The 24,002-nt window shown below is 48.3% G+C and overlaps 1 protein-coding gene and 1 non-coding gene across 5 annotated transcripts in view; both read left to right on the forward strand.

The window, feature by feature from the left end:
- Positions 1–2,458: 2,458 nt before the first annotated feature.
- The window catches only part of ATG16L1 (autophagy related 16 like 1), a 44,295-nt gene continuing 22,751 nt past the window's right edge, over positions 2,459–24,002 (forward strand). The window contains exons 1-10 of one of the 4 annotated variants that reach the window (XM_027537947.1): positions 2,475–2,752; positions 6,726–6,819; positions 11,955–12,060; positions 12,781–12,854; positions 13,679–13,930; positions 17,025–17,090; positions 19,646–19,732; positions 20,380–20,436; positions 20,665–20,712; positions 21,342–21,444. In XM_027537947.1, the coding sequence (XP_027393748.1) occupies positions 2,638–2,752; positions 6,726–6,819; positions 11,955–12,060; positions 12,781–12,854; positions 13,679–13,930; positions 17,025–17,090; positions 19,646–19,732; positions 20,380–20,436; positions 20,665–20,712; positions 21,342–21,444 (1,002 nt within the window). In that variant the 5' untranslated portion in view covers positions 2,475–2,637. Of the gene's footprint in view, positions 2,753–6,725; positions 6,820–11,954; positions 12,061–12,780; positions 12,855–13,678; positions 13,931–17,024; positions 17,091–19,645; positions 19,733–20,379; positions 20,437–20,664; positions 20,713–21,341; positions 21,445–24,002 lie in introns of all 4 variants that reach the window. The other 3 variants (XM_027537948.1, XM_027537950.1, XM_027537949.1) reach the window with 3 other exon arrangements.
- LOC113890616 lies at positions 22,435–22,708 on the forward strand. The gene has a single exon (XR_003510574.1).

Raw genomic sequence — 24,002 nt, forward strand, 5'->3', positions numbered from 1 at the left:
TTAGGGAGAGGGCAGACCTGCAGAGCTTTATAACCTTAACTTAATCATTATATTCTCTATTCATTCAACAAACGTTGCCTATGAGGATCCAGGGACATTTACATCAATTCGATTTACATCACATACCGTTAAGTTGCCTATGTACAAACAAGTTCCATTCCAAGAGTGGGTTCGTGAGTCCAAATTTGGTCGTAAGTCCAACAAAGTTATAATAACACTATCAGCTATGTAGTACTGTACCGTAATAGCCTTATAATACGTTTCACCCAAATAGTGCTTAACAAACACAAAAATAAAGAAAATATTTTAAACCTTACAGTAACATAAAAAGTACGGTATTACAGTACAACAGCTGGCATCGAGTGACCAGGCAAGAAGAGTTACTGACTGGAGGAGGGAAGATGGTAGAACTGAAGGATCACCAGCAACAGGAGATGGAGGGCAAGCTGCAACATCACTCATGCCTGACGTTGATGGAACATACATTCCCATCTTTGAAAGTTCAAAACGTGACGATTTGTATGTAGGGAACTTATTAATGCTTTTATTATAAACTGTTTTTGAACAATAAATATACAGTAATTTTATTCTAATTGGTGGAAATTAGGACTTCCCTGGTGGCTCAGGTGGTAAGGCGTCAGCCTACAATTCGGGAGACCAGGGTTTGATCCCTGGGTTGGGAAGATTCCCTGGAGAAGGAAATGGCAACCCACTCCAGTACTTCTGCCTGGAAAATCCCATGGATGGAGGAGCGTGGTAGGCTACAGTCCATAGGGTTAGGACTTTCTTTCTTTCTGGTGGAAATACAGGTTTCCACCCCCGCCCCCGCAACTTTCCATTCTTATTAACAATGCTGATGGCTTCCTCTTTGTGGTCATTTGTCCAAGTATCTGTTGGATACATTCCTGTAAGGGGAACTGCTGTTCCTGAAAATTCATTAACGTGTTTTAATCACAGTCTTGTGTGTTGGGGGGGCGGTGGGGGGCGGGGGTGGAAATCAGCATACTCAGCTGTCAAGAGCTGAGGCTAGGCTCTTCTGAGATTGGTACCACTATTACACGTAGAGGCATTTTTGTTGACTTTCAGAACCTGCTTCTTCATTTGCTTCAGTGTCAGGAAGTCCCTGCTATTTCTGATCCCCATGGGTTTTTCCTACTCAGTACTGGCTGCCAACGAAATATCTTTGTGGCTCTAGAAGCTTAACCACCCTACTCCTGAGCTCCACAGGAGATCAAAGGCTTTCTTATCTGCTTGTGAAGGATCGTCCTCTGAACTTTAGACAGAGAAAGAGAAGGCAGTTTCTGACATTCCTTTTCTCTCCTCTGCCTCCTACTTCATCCAGTTCCAGGCAATAAATTCACTGACTTGTTAAAGACAGATGGAGCTCAAGTGATTCTACTACAGACTAGGTTTTCCATTCTACTTAGTTGACACATACCATATTCTCCTGAGACTTCCATCTCCCATTTTTCTCTACCAGCAAACTGTCTTTTTTTTTTTTTCTTTCTTTCTTTCAAAATCCTGTTTGTATCCCCACCCTTAAAATACCTTCTAACGACCCATTTACTTTTAGGTCGTAGACAATTTCTAGGCTTCTAACGATTACATTTTCTTTACCTGTTCTTTGCAATCCATTTCTTCATTGAAAAAAAAAAAGTCTTTTCCAAGACTAATGCGGTGCTCTTGCTAAAGCAACCAAACTTAAGATTAAGACTTAGAAAAGGAATATCTAGGTAAAGTTAAGCTTACCATGCACAGGCACAGTGTGAATTGCATTATATAGGTACTACTTTTAACCCTCACGGCAATCCTGTGCGGTAGGTATCATTCCTTCCCCATTTAGGGGCCGTCCCCATTTCACCTAGGCTTCCCACGTGGCGCTAGTGGTAAAGAACCCGCCTGCCAATGCAGCAGATATAAGAGATGCAGGTTTGATCCCTGGGTTGAGAAGATGCCTTGGAGGAGGAAATGGCAACCCACTCCAGTATTCTTGCCTGGAGAATCCCATGGACAGAGGAGCCTGGCGGGCCAAAGTCCATAGGGTCGCAGAGACTGTAACACAACTGAAGCGATTTAGAGCGCGAGCAATTTTACAGACTAGGAAGCTGAGGCTTAGGAAGGTTGTCACTTATCCTTGATCACACAGTTACCATGTGGGGAGTTTACTTCTGCTCAGTAAACTGAAGAAAACAGAGGTAGGCTAGGAAAGAAAGTATAAAACGCGGAAAAGCAAGCAAAGGGGACAGCAAGTGGGCGGAAGCCGTCCTTGGTTTCCTTCCCCAACCCGCGGACCAAGCCTCCAACGTGGCCCCCACGCCTCCCAGCGGCCACATCTCTGCCACAGGCACTTCCGGTATAGGGATGATGTCATCAGCCAGCGTCGCAAGTCGTCGCCGGACGCCGGCGTGCGCGTGGCGCGAGACGTCTGATGAGAAGGCGGGCTTTCCGGCTCGGTTCAAAGCCATTTCCGTCAGGAGCCGGAAGTCCGTCCTGGATGGCTTCGGGGGCGGCCTCTGCGTGGAGCTGATTGCAGGGGTCGCTGGCCTTCCCGCGCCCGCTGGTTACCTCATGGTGCGGGCCGCGGCCGCCAGTCTGCGCTCGGATCAGCGGCGCTGAGGCGCCGGGGCAGCAGGCGACATGTCGTCGGGCCTCCGCGCTGCCGTCTTCCCGCGTTGGAAGCGCCACATCTCGGAGGAGCTGAGGCGCCGGGACCGGCTGCAGAGGCAGGCGTTCGAGGAGATCATCCTGCAGTGTGAGCGGCGGGCGGGCCCGGAGGGCGGGCGGGCCTCGGGGGCGGGCGGGCGGACCCCGCCGAGGCACGCGGGGCCGCCAGCAGGAACCCCAGGCCGAGCCCCGGCGCCTCTCGCGCGCCTCGATGCCGCCCCGGGTTCCCAACGCCTGGCACGGCCCCATGCCTTTTTGTATCTTTTCCCCTTTTCCGTTTATCCTTGGGTGTTACTGTGGAGGGTTTCCCTGTAAGCCTTGGATTTTCTTCATGGGCAGGCGCCGTTCACGTTTGTATGTGTGAATCCCAGGTGCTCCGCACACAGTACTTGTGTAATTAAATAGGCAGCTTCCAGAAACTGGCTATTTCGGGCATCGTGTTACTGAAGCGGGCACTGACTTGAAGCATTAGCATAGTGCTCTGAATATCACGAAATGTTTGCCTTTCATTTCTCAAGACCTGTCCTTACGCTCCGCCTTGGTGTTCTTTGTGACACATCTTGAGTCTTAATTCACTTTTTAGTCGGGACATAGTAGGCTTTACTGTTACTGAAGACTTGGATATGAAAAAGGTGGCCCACACCCACCGCCGCCGCAGCAATTTGAGTACAAAAAAGTTTGTGCCCTTCAGTTCAGTTCAGTCACTCAGTCACGTCGGACTCTTTGTGATCCCATGGACTGCAGCAGGCCAGGCTTCCGTGTCCATCAGCATCTCCTGGAGCTTGCTCAAACTTACGTCCATTGAGTCAGCGATGCCATCCAACCATCTCATCCTCTGTCTTCTCCTCCTGCCTTCAGTCTTTCCCAGCATCAGGGTCTTTTCCAGTGAGTCAGTTCTAAGCTTCGGGTGGCCAAAGTGTTGGAGTTTCAGCTTCAGCATCCGATGAATATTCAGGACTGATTTTCTTTAGGATGGACTGGTTGTGCCCTTAGACGTCTTCTAATGAGCATTTCCTTACCTTGCCCCCCATTTTACCCTAACTGATGACACATTTGGGGGAAGAAACGGGCACTCTTGGAACCTCTGGTTCCAGATCTACCCCTTGAAGTGTGCCTTTAGGTCTCAAATTCTGTTGATGATGAGGTTCAGTGTAATAGTAGTTAATGTCCTTCATTGAATTCTGATCATGCTAAATTTGTGGTTCCTACACATACCTGCAGGTTAGAATTAGATGGGGATCTTTTATTTTTTTATTTTTTATTTTTTACAGCAATAATAAAAATTCTAGCTATCCTAGTGAAAGGGGATCTTTTAAAAAATTAGAAAGTCCTGGCCATACCCCAGACCAACTAAACCACAGGAATGGGCTGGGGCACAGGGGTCAGTATTTCTTGCTGCTCCCCAAGTAATTCTGATGTATAGACAAGCTTGAGTGCTGCAGTATTTGGCACATATTGTTTCACTTTCTTTCTGAAAATTCCCTGAAACAGGTCCTGTTGCCCTTTATACAAATGAGGAATCTGAGACCGAGAGAGGTTAGGTAATTTTTCTGGGCTCCGGGTAGCACGGCAGAGTAGATAGGGTCTGGATTAGGACCCAGACTTGATGGCTCCTAACTTTTTTGCATTTTTTGCTTTTCTCACATGTTTCCCCAAGAAATGGTTCTAGCTGAGCTCATCCTCTTAACTAAAATGGAGGAAAAGGGAGATGATGGGTGTGCCGCTGTTGCGCTAATTCCTTACACTCTTAAGAGACTGGCAGCCCAGTTCAGAAAGCCAGAAGCACAGGAAACTCCTTATTCAAATGTGACTCCTCACGGGTTACATAGATTCTAGTCACCAGGTATTTCATCACATGCTTATTCTTTAAAAGCTGATAACACACTAAAAGTCAAATCGGATTGGCGGTCTGACCACAATCCCCTTACCAGCCTCCCTTACCTGCATCTATAAAATCGGGGTAAAGCTTGCCTTGCCTGCTTCATAAATGTAGTGCTGGGCATACAAGTGCTTTGAAAGCCATCTACTTAATTGCCTATAAATGGAAGGTGCTTGCTTGTCATCGCATTGACACAATTGAATGTTTTTCTGCACTTTGAAAATGGACATCTTGAAGGAGGGTGGAGGATGTTGAAGGCTAGTCAGAAAGACAGGTCAGTCCTGTTTTAAGAGGGACCATGTCTTAAAACAGCCTAGTGAGGAGTACAAGCCTGGGCGGGGGAGCGGTTGGAGAGGAGACCAGGGTGAGGAGCAGTAGGACACGGCTGCCCTGGCCTGTGCAGATCTCTGGGTTAGGCAGGGGTTGACTGCAAAACGGTCCCACTCTTCATTGCCCCGCTTCTCAAAGAGGGGGGCAGAGTTTGCTGTCAGTCCTGCGTCTGGGCCTGAAGAGGAAGATGAGAAGAGGCCGTGGGGACTGCAGGAGGCCTCCCCTCCCTCTCCATCCTGCTCTTGAGTGAGAGGAGCTTTTAGGAAGGATCCCTTTTGAATACCTCCTGTCCTTTGAAAGACCCGATATCACCAGGCATCCCTCTGTAATATTTTCGAAGATCTTTATCAGGGCTCTTTGACACAGGGGAACATTCAAGGTTGGAATCCCTTCCCTCTTCTGAGGTAGTTTATTAAATTAATATCAATGAAGACAATGTTTCTGTTTCTACCCAGGCTTTCCGTCTTCAGAGATCAAAAAAGTGGGGCTCAACTCTTTAAGAGGAAAGACAAGCTCTTCTTGACCAGGAATGGTCCCTGGCATGAATCCTATGGCATTTTTGTCATGAAGGCGCTGTCATCTCAGACGTGTGGGGTTAGTGAAAGCCCACATCAAGTGTGGGTTTTCTGTAAGTTTCCCAGCGTCACTTTCTTGTTCTGCTTAGTGCACCCCCTTCCACTTCTGATCTCACTGGCCCCCTGCGTCCACGTCATTTCTAGCCCTGACTTGACTTTTGGCTTCCTTTATTGTGCTCCCTGTCACATATATTATGGTTCGAGAACTCCCTTTTTTGAACTCTCTGCTCCTGTATTCTTCAGCGTGTTAGGATCTTGCGCCTAGTTGGTCAAGCAGGGAACCTCAGGATAACCTTTGACTTCTTACTGATTACTATCTGTTAATGTCACTTGTTGAGTTGCTAAGTCATGTCCGACTCTTTGCCACCCACGGACTATAGCACACCAGATTTCCCTGTCCTTCACTATCTCCTGGAGTTTGCTCAAGTTCAGGTCCGTTGAGTCGGTGATGCTATCCAACCATCTCATCCTCTGCTGCTCCCTTCCCCTTTTGCCGTCAATTTTTGCCAGCATCAGGGTCTTTTCCAATGAGTTGGCTCTTCGCATCAGGTGGCCAAAAGATTGGAGCTTCAGCATCAGTCCTTCCAGTTACTACTTGCTTTTAAACTCTGTTGTTTCACCGTTGCCAGTAAGAAGAGGTCTGAATTTTCTCATCCTGCCCTCTCATGTGTTGGAGTGACTTTATTTCTGGCCACCTGCTAGGCAGCTCTAGACCTTCTGCCTGGACTGTCTGTCTGCTCCACCTGTGAAACCATCTGAGAAAAGGAGTAAAAACTCACTTTTGCTCTTCCTTTTTATTCTTGACCTGCACCCTCCCCACCCGTGTGTATTTCAGCTCCTGTGGTCAGGGACTCTGTTTTTGTCTGTGTCCCTAGCACCCTGCCCTGACTTAAGGTAGAGTTTTCCTCTTGCACTCAGTGGTACACAGCGCTTCATTTTCCCGTTGTGTTCTGGTGTGTTGTTTGTTTCTTCTTCCCCAGGTAGGAAGCTGTGGGGGTAGAAAGAGTGGAGGGGGAATGTTTTGGGGGGAGTTTTCAGATTCCTTTGTCTGGCTGCCTGTGCTTAGGCCAGGAAGCATCTAAGGAGTGTATGTTCTGGAGTTTGGACGACTGCTACAGTTGGTGACAAAGTGCAGTATACCTAGGATTGTGATACCTCTTAAAAGTGAAACCAGCCCTGTCATCTTCTGATTATTTTTTTTTTGGTCCAGATCTCTATAAGAGATTGAGTAGTAATTAAGTGTACATAGGTTATATTAACTTTTTTTTCTTTGATAGATAACAAGTTGCTGGAAAAGTCAGATCTTCATTCAGTGCTGGCCCATAAGCTACAAGCCGAAAAGCATGACGTACCAAACAGGCATGAGATAAGGTATTTGGAAACTGTCCTCTGTTATTTATGTCCCCCTTTTAATTGAAACTTGTCTCAGTTCAGTTGACAGTTCTCTAATTTCGAAGCAAACCGAGTACTGTGTTTGTGTTCCAGTTTTGTTGGGGCCTCCCTTGTCACTCAGCTGGTAGAAAATCCGCCTGCAGTGCGGGGACCTGGGTTCCATCCCTGGGTTGGAAAGATTTCCCTGGAGAAGGGAAAGGCTACCCACTCCAGTACCCTGGCCTGGAGAATTCCATGGACTGTATAGTCCATGCGCTCGCAGAGTCAGACACAACTGAGCAACTTTCAGTTTACAGTTTTTAGTTTTTGTCAGTTCCTTTCAAATCGAAGCTTCTGAAGCCACATAGCTGAAATCTTTCTTTTTTTTTTGAAGGCATGTAGGTACTTCCCCACCTAGAAGGCTCATCATCAGTACGCTGTGAGCTTGAGAAACTGCTTCAGACGAGCGGCCAGGCCAGCTTCTCCTCTAGCCTACGAAGCCTCACTTTTTCTAAATAATAAGGTTTAAGTACTCTTGAACAGATTCAAATAGATCTTGCTGGTACAGGATTGAAAGGCCTGTAAACATAAGCGGTACAGGTCTGTTTAATCTTTTTTAGTTCAGTGTGTTGCAGCATATTTTAGTATGCGGTCACACTAGTGAGTTTCAGAAAGCTTTGTTTTTTGTTTTTTTAAAGAAAGACTAGGGGGAAATCTGCATTTTAATAGGAAGGGTAAGTATTGCTTCATTAAATGTGTGAGTGTATGTTCATGTTAGGGAGTTTGGTGTGTTTACTTGGGTCATTCACTCTCTGAGGCTCCTAAGTAGCTTAAATGGAATCATTCTAGAGTCTTACTGTCCTCCTTTTCCATTTGTTCATCATGTTTCTTCAATAGCTCAGTGGGTGAAGAATCCAACTGCAGTGTAGGAGATGCAGGTTCAATCCCTGGGTTGGGAAGATCTCCTGGAGGAAGAAATGACACCCACTTCTTGCCTAAACAATGCCGTGCACAGAGTAGCTTGGCAGGCTACAGTCCAAAGGGTTGCACGGGGTCAGATATGACTATGCATGCATACAACTTACATGGTAGCCATACCCATTCTTGCTCTAAAATCTACATGTTTTTTGGTATGTCAGTTACATTTTACCCATTGTAAAAGCAAAGTTGATGGAAACTTGGGGTTTTAGAAGAAAAACAGAAATGCTTGGGGTAGCTTATTTCATTTATTCCGGTCGCCATATCTGCTCATTACCTGCCATCCATGTTTCCTCATCTGGCGAGATGGTCTCCAGAAGGACTGGAGTGGAGAGAGGGACAGATGGCCCAGGCTCAGCTCCATTTCTGCCTAAGAACAATTCAGGAGATCGTGCCTAAGCTGTGGCCCTGGGAGGCCTTCTCAGTATTTAAAATAGTAGTTGCTGTGTTCTGGTCAATTTAGGTGTAGAGAAGCCACGTGACCTTTTTTCATCTAAATTCAGTCAACTGAAATCCTGAAACATTTTATTTCTATTTAGACTCTTGGTGGCCAAGGTAATGGCGCTTCAGCATCAGTCCTTCAAATGAATATTCAGGCCCCAATACTTGATGCAAAGAGCCAACTCATTGGAAAAGACCCTGATGCTGGGGAAAATTGAAGGCAGGAGGAAAAGGGGGTGGCAGAGGATGAGATGGTTGGGTGGCATCACTGACTCAATGAACATGAGTTTGAACAAGCTCCAGGAGATAGTGAACAGTAGGGAATCCTGGTGTGCTGCAGTCCTTGGGATCGAAAAGAGTCGGACACGACTGAGCGGCTGAACAACAAGACTCTTGGTGACTATAGTCCTGCATCTTTTATCTATCAGCTAAATTCATTTGCTTGGAAAACTACTATAAATAAATATACAACATTCTTTTAACTGAGTATCACTGGGGTGGTTGGGCTTCCCGGATAGCTCAGCTGATAAGGAATCTGCCTGCAGTGCAGGAGACCCCGGTTTGATTCCTGGGTTGGGATGTTCCCCTGGAGAAGAGATAGGCTACCCACTCCAGTATTCTTGTCTGGGAAATCCCATGGACAGAAGAGCCTGGCGGGCTACAGTCCATGGGGTTGCAAAAGAGTCAGACACGACTGAGCGATTAAGCACAGCACTGGGGTGGTAATGTAAATGGAGGTCCTTGCCTTCCTGCAAACTTGTGTTCCTAACCAGGCCTCCTCCTGACTGCCTCATTCCTGTGCTTATTTTCCACAAGTCAGCTATGGCTTCTTTGCCTCAGTGTCGCGACACTCCCCCTCTGCGGTCACCGGGCCGGTTGATTCCTTGCCCACAGCATCCTCTGCGTCTGTCCCTTGGTTTGCACTTGAGTGCCGCCCCCTTCCTTGCTTACCTGTGCTTCCGTTCCGGGACTGTGGCGGGGTCTTGTTCACTGAGACAGGTTGTGACTGCAGTGTGGGCCAGGCGCTGGGATATGAAGATGAACAAGCCAGAGTCCTTGTTCTCAAGGACCTGAGCCGCTTGGGGAAACCAACTCAAAGAGGTGTGTGCTGGCGGGTGTTCCAGAGACGGGGTCTGATGGGTTGCGTTCTGTGTTTTCCCAGCTGTCCTTAAGTGCTGCCCTGCCCATCCCATTCTAGTTAATTCTAAAACACACTGTGCTTAAAATGCTTTCTGTCATCAATTATCTGGCTCCCCTCTTCAGTGTTTTAATCCCTTTGCTAACAGAAGAGATTAAAGTGAAACTCTTGGCCTGGGATGTAGTTGACTCCAACCGTTTTCTAAGTACGCTACCTGGACTGCAGCCTCAGAAATTTGTTAGAAATGTGGAATGTTGGGCCTCACCCCAGACCTCCTGTTTCAGAAGCTCTCGGGGTGGGGCCCAATAGTCTTGTTTCAGGAAACCTTTTAGGTGATTCTGATGGCCTCTAACATTTAGGAACGACTGTCTCAGTGGCTGCTCAGTCCTTGTGAGCCACCAGAAGGTCCAAGAGCGTGTTGGAGACACAGACCATCAGAGCAGGTTATCAGCCCTCTTCTTGGACCTGGTGAGTCCATCTGGGATGAGGCCCAAGAGTCTCTTAAAACCTGCTGTCTGGATGATTTCTTTTTCTCTGCCTAGTGGAGCACTCGGCTTTTATGAGAAGTTTGACTTTTTTGGTGAGTAAAATTGGAAGCAGTGAAAAGGCTTTGAGCAGAGGAATGAGCACCCTGGGTCCTTGCCTTTGTCTCAGGAATCTTTTCTCTACAATGCCAGCTTCTTGGAAGAAGGGACTAGTTTGATGTTTTGCTTTGCTTTGCATTACAATGAGAATTTGATAGCAGTTATTTCTTATCTTCCTAATTCTCACACAGAGTCAGTTACCCAGGCCTGTTGCTTTTATTGCCTCATTTAGGGTGGTTTCTGATAAGGCATGTGCCACTTTCTAGTCTCCAGACTTTGACCTCTTGGGCCAAGATTAAGGAAGCACTGTTGCTCAGAGAACGCAGCATTAGGGTATCTTAGCACCTGTGATAAAAACACTTCTAGAGACGGAGGGAGCATCACTCTGCTCCCCTTTCCCTCTTTATCTCTTATTAGTCACTGGGAGGAGATGCTCCCCCCATTCACCCTTCAGATGGTAGTACCCTAGGTTGCCAGCCATCTTTCCTCTGGGTGGTGGTTTCAGCTGCTCACTACAGTCTGATGATCTTCATCTGTAGCTCCAGCCGAGACCCATTTCCTGAATCACCCACCCACAGTCTGATCACCTACTTCTGGTTCTGAGGTAGTCTGCACACACCTGCAGACTCTCCCGAACTCCGTCGGCTCTCAAGGTGGCCTGAACTCAGTCCATGGCTTCAGATCCATTTGTTTGCTGACAGCGTCTCTGTGTCAGCTTCCAGCTTGGACCTCTTTACTTAAAGTCAGGCTCTAATAAATGTGCCGTTTCCACTCGGCGTGCCCTCATGGATGTCCAAGGTGACCTCATTCTTCAGCCGCCGCTGCCCCCCCACCTCCTCCCACAGCCCTTCCTCCTGAGGTGGTGACATCTGCCTTTGATCAGCCTCTCAGGCCAAAAGACTTGAAGTCATCCCCGACTCCTGTCTTTCTGTTGTTCCCCACGTCCAGTTCAGAGGCACGTCCTGCAGTCTCTCTCCGCAGTGGATCTAGCTCGGATCTGACCTCATCTCACCATGTCCCCTGCCGCTGCCCTGTCCTGATCTGCACTTCCTCGAGTCCAGACTGTAAAATAACTTGCTAACTGATCTCCCTGTTTCTGCCGTTGCCCCCCTGCAGTCTGCTCTGCACCCAGCCGCTATAGCGATCCTTTGAAACGTAAGTCATTCCTCTGCTCAACACCCTCACTGGCTTCCGGTCATGCAGAGGAAAAGCCACAGCCCTCAGGGTTCTGGGAGACTCTGCGTGGCCTCCCTGCTCCTCTCTGACCCCCTGCACCCCTGCCCTGGAGGTGCAGGCACACTTACCCTGAGAAGCCCGCCTCCAGCCTCTGCGACCCTTGCTGTTCCCTCGCTCACACGGCCCCGTCCCCAGGCCTGCACGGCTAGTTCTGCACTGCTGTCACGTCTCCAGTCTGGCGTCATCTCTCGGGCTGCCTTGGTCACTCCACGTGGAGCAGGAGCCCTGTCGTCCTGTCCCTCTTTATTTACGCTGCTAACGTTTTTCTTCACAGCGCATCTGACCACCAGCCTTTGTGCACCCTCTCGCTTGTGGTCTGTGTTCTTGGCCGATCGCAGCGTCACTCGGGCACAGCTTCGTGTCCCTCCCTTCTGCCCACTCCCAGAACAGGCCCGGCTCAGAGCTGGCTCTCAGACACTTGTTGACTGAGGGAACTGCGTTGTCTCCTCCCTGTTCACCTGAACGTCATTCCAGAAGCCATGTTTTATTCCTGACACGGCTGGTGGTTTGGGTTGTGACTGGTTGGTTTTACCTGTGTCTCACGGGTCCCGCTTTCTACTTCAGGTTGGTAGTGACTTAGGACTCCACTGGCCTGGAGAACTGAACTGCTTTATTGGCTGTGTTGTCATGTACAGGCTTCAAATTCCAAAGTTACTATTCCATTGTCTGACGGAAGGGGAATAAGGTCTTATTTTTTTCTTTTTTTTTTCCCCCTCTTTCTTGCATGTTCTCCTCATCTGCCTGGTTGGGGCATTTAGTCCCGGACATGATGGTTCATGGAATGATAGTCAGCTGCAAGAAATGGCCCAGCTGAGAATTAAACACCAAGAAGAGCTGACTGAACTGCACAAGAAACGTGGGGAGGTAAAGAAAGATAGCCCTTCTCATCTCTCCCTGCGGGTGGGGGCAGCGGGGGACAGGCACTTCCACGGGCATTTGCAGCCATCCAGGTTGCATACAGCATCGCCAGCTCTATCTGTGGGAATGAAACAACAGGAAAGGTGAGGACCCCCCCCCGCCCCCGCCAATATCAGCAACCCTCGAGGTAACTCCCAGGTGGCATGAAAGGGACAAGCGGAGAAAACGTGGAAAGAACCCTACTCCTCGATCGACTGAACATTTTACTGATAACCATCATGAACTGTGAACCCTGCAGTTTCAGGAAAATTCATTAGGATGAAGCACTTTCTGGGCTCTGTTTGCCCTGGATGGTGGTCTAATGGCAAGTTATAAAGATCTTCAGCTGCGTTGATGGTTTCATCAGCTAAAGAATCCGGAAAGGTAGCTGGGGTGGAGAGGTAGACAGGCGCTCTCAGCAGGAGCCCGGCAGGCAACCTGGAGCATCACGGGTCTGTCCCAGGCTGCCTGCAGTGGGAGGCACACGCTGAGCTTGTGAGCCTTCCCGTCTGCCCTTCTCTCTTCCACCAGCTTGTTTCTTCTTCCTGCCTTGGCCCAACCCCACAGGCACAGGCACCTGGTTTTTGTTTTGTTTTGTTTCCTTTAAAATAAGTCACTGTTACTAATTTCCAAGTGAAGTCCTAAACTGTCTTGTTAATGATGAACATGTTCTTTACCCCCCCCCAGTTAGCCCAGTTGGTGATTGACCTGAATAACCAAATGCAGCAGAAGGACAAGGAGATGCAGATGAACGAAGCCAAGTGAGTAGAGACCAGGCCTCCTTCAGGACCGGGCGTGGGGTCACACTTGCTGTTCTGCCGCCCTCTTGCGCGTGGGACCCACAGCCCCCACACTGGACGCAGCACCAGCTTCATTTCTGTGCACTTGTAGCACGGGGTCCTTTTCTACCCTCTGGGATGCGAAAGGCAAGCACAGTGCCCCCAGGCCGCCGGGATCCCTGCACCCACACACCCGCCTGAGGTGTAGGCTTGGCTCTGGGAAGCGAACGCGAGGCAGTCCCAGCTCTCCCCACGGCCACTGCCACCTGTGGGAGCGGCGTCTCCTGTGGTGGGCGTGGGACCGAGAAAAGGCTCAGGAACGGGGGTGCGCTTATGAGCAGGTTATCCCTCATCTGGGAGAAGCCTGCCAGACGAGATAAACAGAGCCTCCAGACCTGGGACCTTCGAGCTGGAGGGGAGCCTGGGTTTCCTCTGGGCCTGTTCTCCAAGTCTGCTGCGAGGGCTCTCCGGAGGCTTAGAGAGAAAGGTGGGGAGCTTGCTCAGCCTCAGTGAGGGCGAGATCAGTCGGAATGCATGGATCCCTGGCCTCCTGCTGAGCTCCCATCACCACTGTTATTCAGCATCAGAAGCTCCCTCTTCCTTCCCACCCTGTTTCTCTGAACGGTGCCTTAGCTTGTCATTCAGAGTCTGGTGAATTTTGCCCGAGGTGTTGCCTTTGCTAATGGAATTGTCCCTAAACCACAGGGGCTGGGCTCGGCCAGGTGAGGTGCCCGTGCTGGTGGCTGAGGTCACTGCAGGGCCCAGGCTCACGCAGCTCTATGGTTTCACTCCTCTCATGCTTTCAGAATTGCAGAATACCTGCAGACTATCTCTGACCTGGAGACCGAGTGCCAGGAGCTACGCACTAAGCTTCAGGACCTTGAAAGAGCCAACCAGACCCTGAAGGATGAATATGACGCCCTGCAGATCACTTTCACCGCCCTCGAGGAGAAGCTGCGGAAAACTTCCGAGGAGAACCAGGAGCTGGTCACCCGGTGGATGGCCGAGAAAGCCCAGGAGGCCAACCGCCTAAACGCGGAGAATGAAAAGGACTCAAGGTGGGAGAATGAACCCGCAGTCTGAGTCTCAGCGTTGGTACAGTAGAACCTAGCAAAGCAAGGCACACCTGGCAGCTCTAACCACAGGGAGGGGGCGTCAGGGAACACCGACAGAAGGAGAAGGGACAGTTGTGGGTATAAAAGAGACTTGCGTTTATGAGAACACTTTTATAACTGAGCCAAGGATTACCTCCCTGAAGGGCTTTGGCACATTACTGTATTTGCCAGTGAATTCTTTCCATGTTTCAAGAAGAAAAGCTAATTCTTGAACATTATAAATTAAACCAGAATTAGAAAAAGATTAAAATCCTCCCCCCTCATTTTATAAAATTGATCCAACCAAAAATTCTGATCTTGCCAGTGTACAGAATGACTGTGGGCCAACGTCACTAGTAATGAGCCTAAAAGATTTAGAGCATTTGATTTTAAATCCCCACGTCAGTAGTTTAGAATTTGAAAAGATTATCGTAGTTAAAATCTAAAAGCACAAATACATGGAATAGGAAAGAACCTTAATAACAATGAGCCTTAGTCCTACCAAATACTGTGTGCAGAAAGATTTTGAAATCTGTGTGAAAACAGAAAGCAAAAGGTAGAAGGAAGAAATGTTACTCTCTGTTGTTTTGTGAAAAGTTCCTAAATAGGAGTATTGGAAGGCTTTATAAACATGAAAGGTAATGGTAATAAAAAATAAACCGTATGAAAACCGTAGGTTTCTTAACATTGAAGGACACTGTAAAACAACCAACGAGGGTGTGCAGCTGTAAAATGCATGTCCTTAGTATAGTCTATTAAGAAACAGGTGAGCATTCAGACAGATGGATGTAAAGCATAGATCGTAAAAGAAGTGGATGGGCTCCGTGAATTTGGTTAAAAGGGTTGTTGGGAGGAAGGTAGGTGGGACATTTCTGATGGGGGGCGGGCTGATTTTCCAACCCTCTGGAGGGCTCTGGTGATGGCGGGTGCCTGCAAAGCGTTCCTCTTGCTGGAATTCATCCTAAGTGAGTCATTCATCCTAAGTGGCTCACAAATACGATTCCGTAATCATCTGTTATTCACAGAAGTGAAAAGTCAGAAGCAGTGTCTGCCTTGGGAGGAAAAGAAACTGATATTTTTGTACAGTGGGGTTTTATGAAGTCATTTTAAAACAGACATACTTAAGTTAATATTAAGAAAAAGTGAGCTATCCTTTTCATATTCTTTCTGTCTCACGTTTAAGTTAAATTGTGTAGCTTATAAGGGCGTCCCTGGTAGCTCAGCTGGGAAAGAATCCCCCTGCAATGCAGGAGACCCCGGTGTGATTCCTGGGTCGGGAAGATCCGCTGGAGAAGGAAACAGCTACCCACTCCAGTGTTCTTGGGCTTCCCCGTGTGGCTTATATGTGGAGCTCTTAGGCAGCTGGGGAGCGGTGAGGACACGGGGGTTTCCCTGGACGTTGATAGGCTGCAGGTGAGAACCTGCCTGACGGAGAAGCCGACCTGCGGCTACGCGGAGGGAGCGTGCTGGAACGTCTTGCAGACAAGAACAGCCCGGGCTTTCTGGTGACAGCGGGGCGTGAGGCGGGTGGCACACCGGCCCCAGGTGTGTCCCAGGAAATGTTCTCCTGGGAATGTGCCCTTGTGCGAATCACCCTCTGGCTGCGCCTGTGGGGCCTGGGCGTTCTTTTCACCACCTGACGCAGCTAGTTCCTCCTTCTCGGAAGCCTCTCCCCTACCCCTCTTCCTACCAGTTTCCCAGATTAGGTATCCTTCCCCTTCTAGCAGCTTCTGTTTACCTGGGTTGCAGTGGAACGCTCTTTTGAAATAGCTGCTCGTCTGGGTGTGTCCCTGCAGGCACAGTGGCCGCTGTGTGGGACGCTCCTGGGGAAGCTGTCAGCTCTCAGAGAAGGTTTCCTGTCGGCCTTTCTGATGAAAGCGGGCTGCGGCCGTTTTCTTCTCCCCGTGCCTTGAGCTGTGTGCTGTACCCGCCCCTGCCGGGTGGCTGCCTCTCCTGTAGAGGAGCGTTACACACCCCACGCTGAGACTCTGCTTTCCCCTCAGAGATGGTTTAGAGGTCACCTCTTAATTCCACCTACGAAAAATCTGTTAATTTTTGTGTTTTTTGTCACTTACCCTGTAAACTAAAACTGACTTTTCATCTTCCAGGTCAGGCATGGGATTGAGAGTGTAAAGCATTTTGTTAAGCTACAGCTTTGTTCTGTCCCAAATTCTGCTGTGTCACGTGCAGGACCTTGCCCTATTTGAAAGTTCCCACTATGGTAGAAGCATTTTAGAAAAAAAATTTCCAGCAGAATTCTTGACCTGAGCTCAGGAGCAGGGCTGGAGTTGTAGGTTGGGGGGGTCCCCCCACCTTAAAGGCAAAACCACAGATACAAGTGAAATCACCGTGGAAAAGCAAGGGAGACCAAGGCTCACAGGCTAAGAAGCTCCTGAATTTAGGACTTGGGAAGGAAGGCCAAAAATGGTTCTGAGAGGTGGGAGAGAGTGAAGCAACTGCGGACCCCGTGAAACTTCTGCCACAGCCGAGACTTGGGTGTCAGCCTTAGTAAATTGAAGGTGCATACATTTTTGACAGCTGAAGAATCTCACTCTACCTCAGCTTCCGCATCTGTAAAATGAGAATTGTAGTATTCACCTTCAAAGCTTGTTATAAGTGTTAAATAAGTTAAAACCTGTAAAATAATAAAACTGTGCCAGGAATACGTACATTTTTATTTATCCGTGCTCTTGATATGTTAGTGTGAGACTGTTTACTGCAGAAAACTAAGTCTCCGTCATGACTAACCCTGGATGAACCTGGTGCACGCTTCTGTCCTGAGAGGCCCTGGGTCCCGATGGACAGGCTTCTCTGCTGGTTCATTGCTTTCTCTAATAACTTAATCCCTCCTAGGGCTTTGTTCTGAAATCCATTATAATGGGGTCCTTTCTGATGCAAAAGTGTGGGTTTGGGCCTCTGGGTATGGTTGCGGAGGGCAGTAGTTACTTGAATATTCAGTGCATCTAAAATATATTATTAGAGCTAGTAGTCTTTTGAGAGCCAAACCCCTTGTTGGCTTTAAGTAGACCTAAATAGTGGACTTTTTTTTTTTTAATAGGAGGCGGCAAGCCCGGCTGCAGAAGGAGCTCGCAGAAGCAGCGAAGGAGCCTCTGCCAGTTGAGCAGTGAGTAGAGAAGTGCATATTAAAACTGTGCTCTTAGTCATTTGGTTTGCTCTTCTGAAATAGCTTTATAATGTTTTGTTTCTGTGAAACCATTTTATAGATTGTAGAAAGAAAAGTAAAAGACTTAGAGAAAATGAAAAACACTCATTACTTTCCAGGAAGTTGTTGGCTTCCAGGAAGAGTGAGTTCTGACTTCCTTCACCCTTAACCAGCGACAGCCTCGAGGTCTTCCTGTTGACATCCTGACCCACTTTCTACCTCTAGTTGGAGCCGTTGCAGTGTGATGCTGGGCTCAGGTTGTGTCTCCTGCTCTCTGCTTGGTTTGTGACTTTATGTGGAGTTTGGGCAAACTTTTGAAGCCTGAGTAAAAACTGGGATCTCCTGGAACACAAGGAATTGAATCAAGATAGAGTTTTTCCTAATCTGGAGTCAGGTGGAGGGTCTTCCCTGAGATTTGAGGATTTGTTTTGAGAGTGGTGGGTATTTTAGTGACTAAATTCCCTTTGCTCTGGTTCAGGATTTGTTTCCCACCCTGCCCTCCCCCCCCCCCGCCCCCGACACTGAAATAATATCGTGAAATACAGTATTATGGTTATGATCCTTTTAAAATGTTGGTTGCTTCCTTATAAAGGGAGGGGAATGGTTTCATTTCATCTAGGGGTCATCGGCCAAAGGTCTTGACTTATAGCAGATCTCACACCAAGCCTTTGCTTTTAGATGTAGCGTGTGTGTCTATCTTCTGCTTTCCCACATGGGGAAAGTGAATGTCAGGTATTTTTGCCCAGAGCTGCAAAGTAGATAAATAGTTGATCTAGAAGTCAGATTTGGTTCTCCTTAAAAGTAACAGCTGATGAAAGCATTGTTTGTCTTGCCTGCTGTTGGCCAGTGTGAACAGGTGAGTAGGTGTAGAAAGGTCACGTGTCCTGCCCCAGACACAGAGCAAGTGGTGGGGCAGGCTGGAGACCTCAGGGTGTCTGTAAAGTCCTGCTCTTACTCTCCCGTGCTTCCCTAATTGTAGGGCTTCTTCCATCTTTGAAGGGTGTTGATAAGTTACCAGATGCTGGTGTTTTCTCATGGTTCTCGGTCTTTGCGCAGTTTCAAGTACCTGCAACTATTCAGCTCTGTCTTAAACCATTTACGTGGGCTCAGCTCATGTTTATCACTCTTGCCGACTCTGCTCTTCTGTTGTTACCCTTGTATGAACACAGATGGCTCTCCCAAACCACCAGTGAGAGGAGAAGAAAGCCCAGCCTGTTCTCTGTCTCCAGGCCCGCCTTTGTTCTCTCAGCCCTGGCCAAGATGGGGGTCACTTACACGGGATCCTGGAATCAGTAGCCAAGGAAAATAAATTTACTTGAACTTGGTTTGACTTGCTTGGTAACAGGTTCTGAAGTATAGATTATATTTACATAATCCAGATAATTAATCATGGGAGAAGCTCTTCCAAGTTCCTATGAATCCAAACATTTGGTAATAAAGTCTCGGGTTATTAGTTTTTATCAGTTTACTTCTCCATGAAGATTGCAACTTGGTAGGAGGTCGTTAAGACCAAACTAATTACTTGCCTTTCCTCCAACCAGGAAAATGGGGAGGAAGGGGAATTCCAGAGGGGCTTTGCGTCTGGTGGGATAAACAGCAGAGGATCACATTCATTTTTTTAGTATTTATTTGGCCATGTCAAGTTGCGGCACGCAAGATCTTTGTCCTTTGTTGTGGCCTGTGGGATCTTTAGCTGAGGCATGTAAACTCTTAATTGTGGCACATGAGATCAAGTTCCCTGACCAGGGATCGAACCCAGGCCCCCTACGTTGGGAGCACAGAGTTTTAGCCACTGGCCCACCAGGCGAGACCCCAGGAGCACATTATTGTGACTTATTTTGCATGTAATGTGATGAACTTACCAAATGTCAGAAACACCAAGTACTTAAGCATCAAACAGCCAGAGTCAAAGATAAACTGCGTTTAGACTCCGCTGTCCTGTCTTCCGTTCTTAAGTGGTACTTAGCGCCGGTTGTTTACGCGCCTATTGGTCTCCCTGCCCTTCAGCAGTCCATGTGCTTCCTGCCCTGGACGCTCCCCTCATCCTGGCGTTCTCCTGCGCACCGCAGCTGCCCCTCGCTGTCCTCCATGTGTTGCTGAGCCCGCCTCCTGGGAACTGTTTCTTGCTGAGTGCCGCAGGCCGGTGGTTGGCGTGCAAGAGACTTCTGAAAAGGAAAATCTTCCTTGCTCCTGGTTATGTGGTTAGGGACTTAATAAGCCATTATTTCAGTGCTTTTCAAGTGGGAGCTGTCTTTAGACCTGAAGAGATCCAAAGCTCCCTTCTCAGGTTATTTTCAGCTGGAGTTCTGGATCCGACTTAGATTGTTTCTTTTCATGTTGCTCTGATGGAAGTTCCTTTTTCTTCAGAGAAGCTGAAACCTGCTCTGTCCCAGCCAAGACTCCTGGGCTGTGTGTGATTAGGAAGTGGTGTTGCCTGTTGGCCTTAGCAGAGCAGGCCCATCACAGAGCTTCTGTTCAGCAGAAGCAAAGGCTCGGCCTCTCGCCCTTCTTTCCAGGGATGATGATATTGAAGTCCTCGTGGATGAAACCTCTGAGCACCCTGAGGAGACCTCTCCCGTGCGAGCCATCAGCAGAGCGGCCACGTAAGTAGACAGGTTGTGCCAGGAATGGGGGGCACCCTGGCAGCCGCCGTGGGCAGGACCAGAGAGCAGTGCGGGGCCCCTGGCTGAGCGTGCAGCCCCCCTCACTCGACCATGGAGGGTATGGGCTCCAGAGCGTCCCCATCTTTCTCCAGTCGCCCCTCCTTAAGTAGGAGGGAACCATCCCTCAGTGGTGCCTCCAGCCGTGAAGAGAAGCAGAAAGAAGTGGTAGCAACTTCCTGAAAGAGGGACCTTGTTAGGCTGGGTGATTGTTTAGAGCATACTGTTTAATTCTTACCAGGGCTCCAGGATTTTTTTTTAATTTGCCAAAGCAGGACCAAAAGGATGGGGTTTGTCCTTAACCATACTAGAAGTTGTTAGGTCAGTTAGTTTATTGTCCAAAGCATCATTTCCGGGGAAGTTAATTTAAGGCTAGGGAATCTTACTCTTTTTGAGATTTCGAGGCTGAGTGTTCCCTTTTATCTTCCCTCTGTTTTCTGGTGGTTCAGTCCCTGGAGGGTTTTCTCTGCTGGAGTTTGGGCACTCGGTGGGAAACATACCCCCAGGAACGAACTTTTGTGGACTGTTTTTGATTGATTGTTTGGGCAGAATGTTTCTGAGGTTTAAACCTATCCTCCCCTCCTCTTTAGTAAGCGACTCTCGCAGCCTGCTGGAGGCCTTCTGGATTCTATCACTAATATCTTTGGGTAGGTTAGAAAACCTTCACCTTTCCTTGTGTGTATATATATATGTGTGTATAAATATACCTAAGTACATGTATATGATTTGTTAGTGTTTTTTAAACGTGCACCAGAATCTCAGTGCAGAGTATATGCAGATGCCTTAATTTCAGCTTTTCATTTAGCTTCTTCCTTTTTTCCCTCAACTTCCTCTCTTAATCCCGCTGCGTGCTGACCTCTGGCCTTACCCTTTAGTCTGTCCGAGTCTCCCCTTTTGGGACATCACTCTTCTGATGCTGCCAGGTGAAAACATTATCCTGTCCTAGCCCAGCATGCGAGTGTGGGTCGCTGATAACCACGTTCATCACCGCTTCACTGCCCAGCCATCACGCGTCCGTGTGCCAATAACCAGGACGCTTTGCATGCGCCTAGACACCCCGTCCGCCCTCTGAGCGGGGCAGATAGGTTGAGCTCTTTGTACAGTTAACTCAAGCTCTGGCCGCTCTTCCTTTTGGCATGTGTTCAGCTCCACCCTGACCACAGCGTACCCCGAGGATGATGGTAACCAGGCATAGGAATCATGCTGAACTAGTTTTGTGAAAATACCCACGAGCCCCCTTGGAGCTCGTGGTCACTTTAAGCTGAGGACATGTCTAGCGGTTTATTTGATGGGGGCAGCGGTTGTTCAGGCTTGCTTTTCAGTGTTGTGTTTTGGAGTCCGTGAGTTAGCGAGAAGGAGAGCGAAGGTAAGTGCTGTCTTTCCAGTTGTCACTGCGTCAGGGGGCTTCCGACTCGGGGGGCTCGTTCTGTGGTTTGGAGGGTCTTGAAGGGAAAAGAAGCTACTGATAAAAGGCGTCTTTGAGTCCCTGCTGAGAGGTGGGCGGACAGTGAGCCCACACAGTCCTAATATTGTCCTTTATGTTACTTCTTAGGAGGCGCTCTGTCTCTTCCTTTCCAGTTCCCCAGGATAACGTGGATCCTCATCCCGGTGCTGGTAAAGAAGTGCGAGTGCCGACGACTGCAATGTCTGTCTTTGTAAGTGTGGTTTATCATCCCCAAGCCTCATCCAGCTTCTCGTGGAAACAGAGCCTGACCATTGAAGGATCTTTTCTCCTGCTGCAGCTAAGCTTTCTGTTCCTATTTCATTTACATGGAACTTTTACACCCGTTGGCTCTCTGATGGAAGCGATTGATAATCGCTTGATTGATAAGCGATTGATAAGCAAAGCAAGATTGCTTTGTTAAAATAAGCAAAATACATTAATTTTCCTCATCTTTAGAGAACAGAATTGATTTCCAGCCACCCTCTGTGATATATGGGACTGGCTGAGAGAAAGGATGCAAGGGATGGGACAGGGGAGCACTAATTTCGGATAGTGAAACTTGAGAGAATAACTCTGTCATTTCTTGTCACTGGTTGGCTCCAGTGCAGAGTTTTTAGTCAGCTATCTGTTCTGGAAGGTCGGTTGGGCAGCTCTTGGCTTAATTATGCGCACGTCCGTGTGACTTCTGACCATCAGGAGCACCTGGTTGGAAGCAGGACACAGGCCTGGGCGAAGCTGCTGTGATGCCACAGCCGACACTGGTGTCAGAAGCTGGGTCCTAGAACTAAAGGCTGATCCAGGTCCCAGCTGGTGTGATTGAGCAGGCATGAGACCTTCCCAGGGAAACAATCCCTGGCTCAGGGCTAGCCAGGGGGGTCGGGGGGTCAGGGGGTCGGGGGGTCAGTGGGGACAGCAGAGCCCAGTTAGTTGGGCTGATGCTCGGATTGCACTGGGAGAGCCAGCTTTTGGAGAGAGAAAGACTTGCTGTTAAAATGGGATGGAGTTTACATGGCGGGAGCTTTCAGTTTCGGGCATGAAGGGGAACTTTTAATAGTTACTTCTGTCCAGTGAACTGGCTGACTAAGTGGCCACCTTGGTCATTGTAAAGAGAGTCCTGCTGTGGAGGAGGAGGTAGATGGGGAACTATTACAGCCCCTTCCCAGTGCTCCTGTGCTTCTCTTAACGGGCCGGGCCCCTCGGAGGTCAGTGATGATTGGTAAAAGGTCTGATTGCACGTGAGGTCACAGTCCCTGCCCTGCCCTCAGCTCCCAGCAGCCCATTTTTCCCTCCCATCACATTTAAGTCATGTGTATGGGGTAATGGAGCAGCTGACAACATGGGATTCTGTCAGTGTGCGTTTCTGAAGAGTCGGCAGTGCACAGCAGACCAGTATCCAACAAAACCAGCTACACGGGCTTGATGAGCGGCAGCCTCGGGTGTGATGGTGCATGATCTCAAGTTTTCAATCTGAGACCTCCCAGTGAAAGGGAGCACTGGAAAGAACGGAGTCATGTGGAGGTGGAAAGCTGGACCGCCTGTCAGATGGCTTTCCAGCACTGGGACTCAAGAGGATGGTGAGAAGGCAGAGCAATCATAAGTGCTGTTTATATTCCAGTCAGCTTTACGAGTCACTTTCTCAGCAGTTGAGGTACCTTTTTCAGTCCCAAGCAAAGGCGAAGATGAGATTTTGTGTTCCTAAAGTGACCTTTTTAGGCAAGTGATTGACCTGTTTAATGATTTAATATTTATAATCCATGTGTTGAAGTCTTCCCCTTCCCCTGCCTTGTTATTATGAAAATTTTCAAATATAAGCAGAGATAGGGATTAAAAACTGCTGTTGGGCAGCTTCATTTAGTCATATTAGCCAATCTTATGACCACACACATACACAAACTTTGGCTGGAGCAATTTAAAGCCGATCTCATAGTGTTTTTTACTCATGGATATTTTGAAATCCATAGTCTTTTCAGACAGGAGATGATAGTGACGTCCACTATTCTCTCACCCCATTCTAGGCTGGGGAGCTTCCTGTCTGGTTTCCCCTCTCAGCTTAAACACAGATGCCATCTTTTCAGACGTGTCCAGTGTGGATGCCAGTCTCAAGACATTTCTCTGAAAATTATTAAGTTCTCCCAAAATAACACCTGTTACTTTTATTGAAGGCCTGGTCGTGGTCAGATGTGGTCTGAGCTTACAGGAGCTGCGGAAGTCTTTATTGTATAGATGAGCAAACTAAGGCTTCAGGAAGTTAAGAAACTTGGCAGAGGCCCCCTGCTGCCGACAGTGCACATGGGTGCCGTTGTCCCCAGCGGGAGCTCCGGAGCCCCTCTGATACTGACTGTGGCAGGACCGGCGCCTGCTCTTGTCAGGACTCTCCCTGTTAGGGCGCACTCTCACTGGGACAACCAAAAGGAAAGACTTTTTTAAAAAGAAAAGGATTGTTTTCACTAATTTGATACAGTTTCATGTGTGTTATTAATGCAGTCTGGACCAGAAGAGAGGCAGTTAATCACAGACTTACTTTTAAGCTGTGAGGATCATAGTATAGATTAACATTACTTTATTCTTAGAAGAAATAAAATTAACTCAAAGACAAACTTTAGGCAGTTAGTCTCTATAGGTTTTGAATGCTTTTTAAGAAGTTTGCACAGTATTTAAATAAATGGAAAAAGAACTGTAGGAGTTTAATGATAATAGAATCTTTGGAGACTCTGGGCTGGGAACCCAGGAGTGTGACTTAATGACCAGTGTTTACCGTGTGGTAAGCGT

The sequence above is a fragment of the Bos indicus x Bos taurus genome, chromosome 3 (genome assembly GCF_003369695.1).
Source record: "Bos indicus x Bos taurus breed Angus x Brahman F1 hybrid chromosome 3, Bos_hybrid_MaternalHap_v2.0, whole genome shotgun sequence".
Lineage (NCBI taxonomy): Eukaryota > Metazoa > Chordata > Mammalia > Artiodactyla > Bovidae > Bos > Bos indicus x Bos taurus.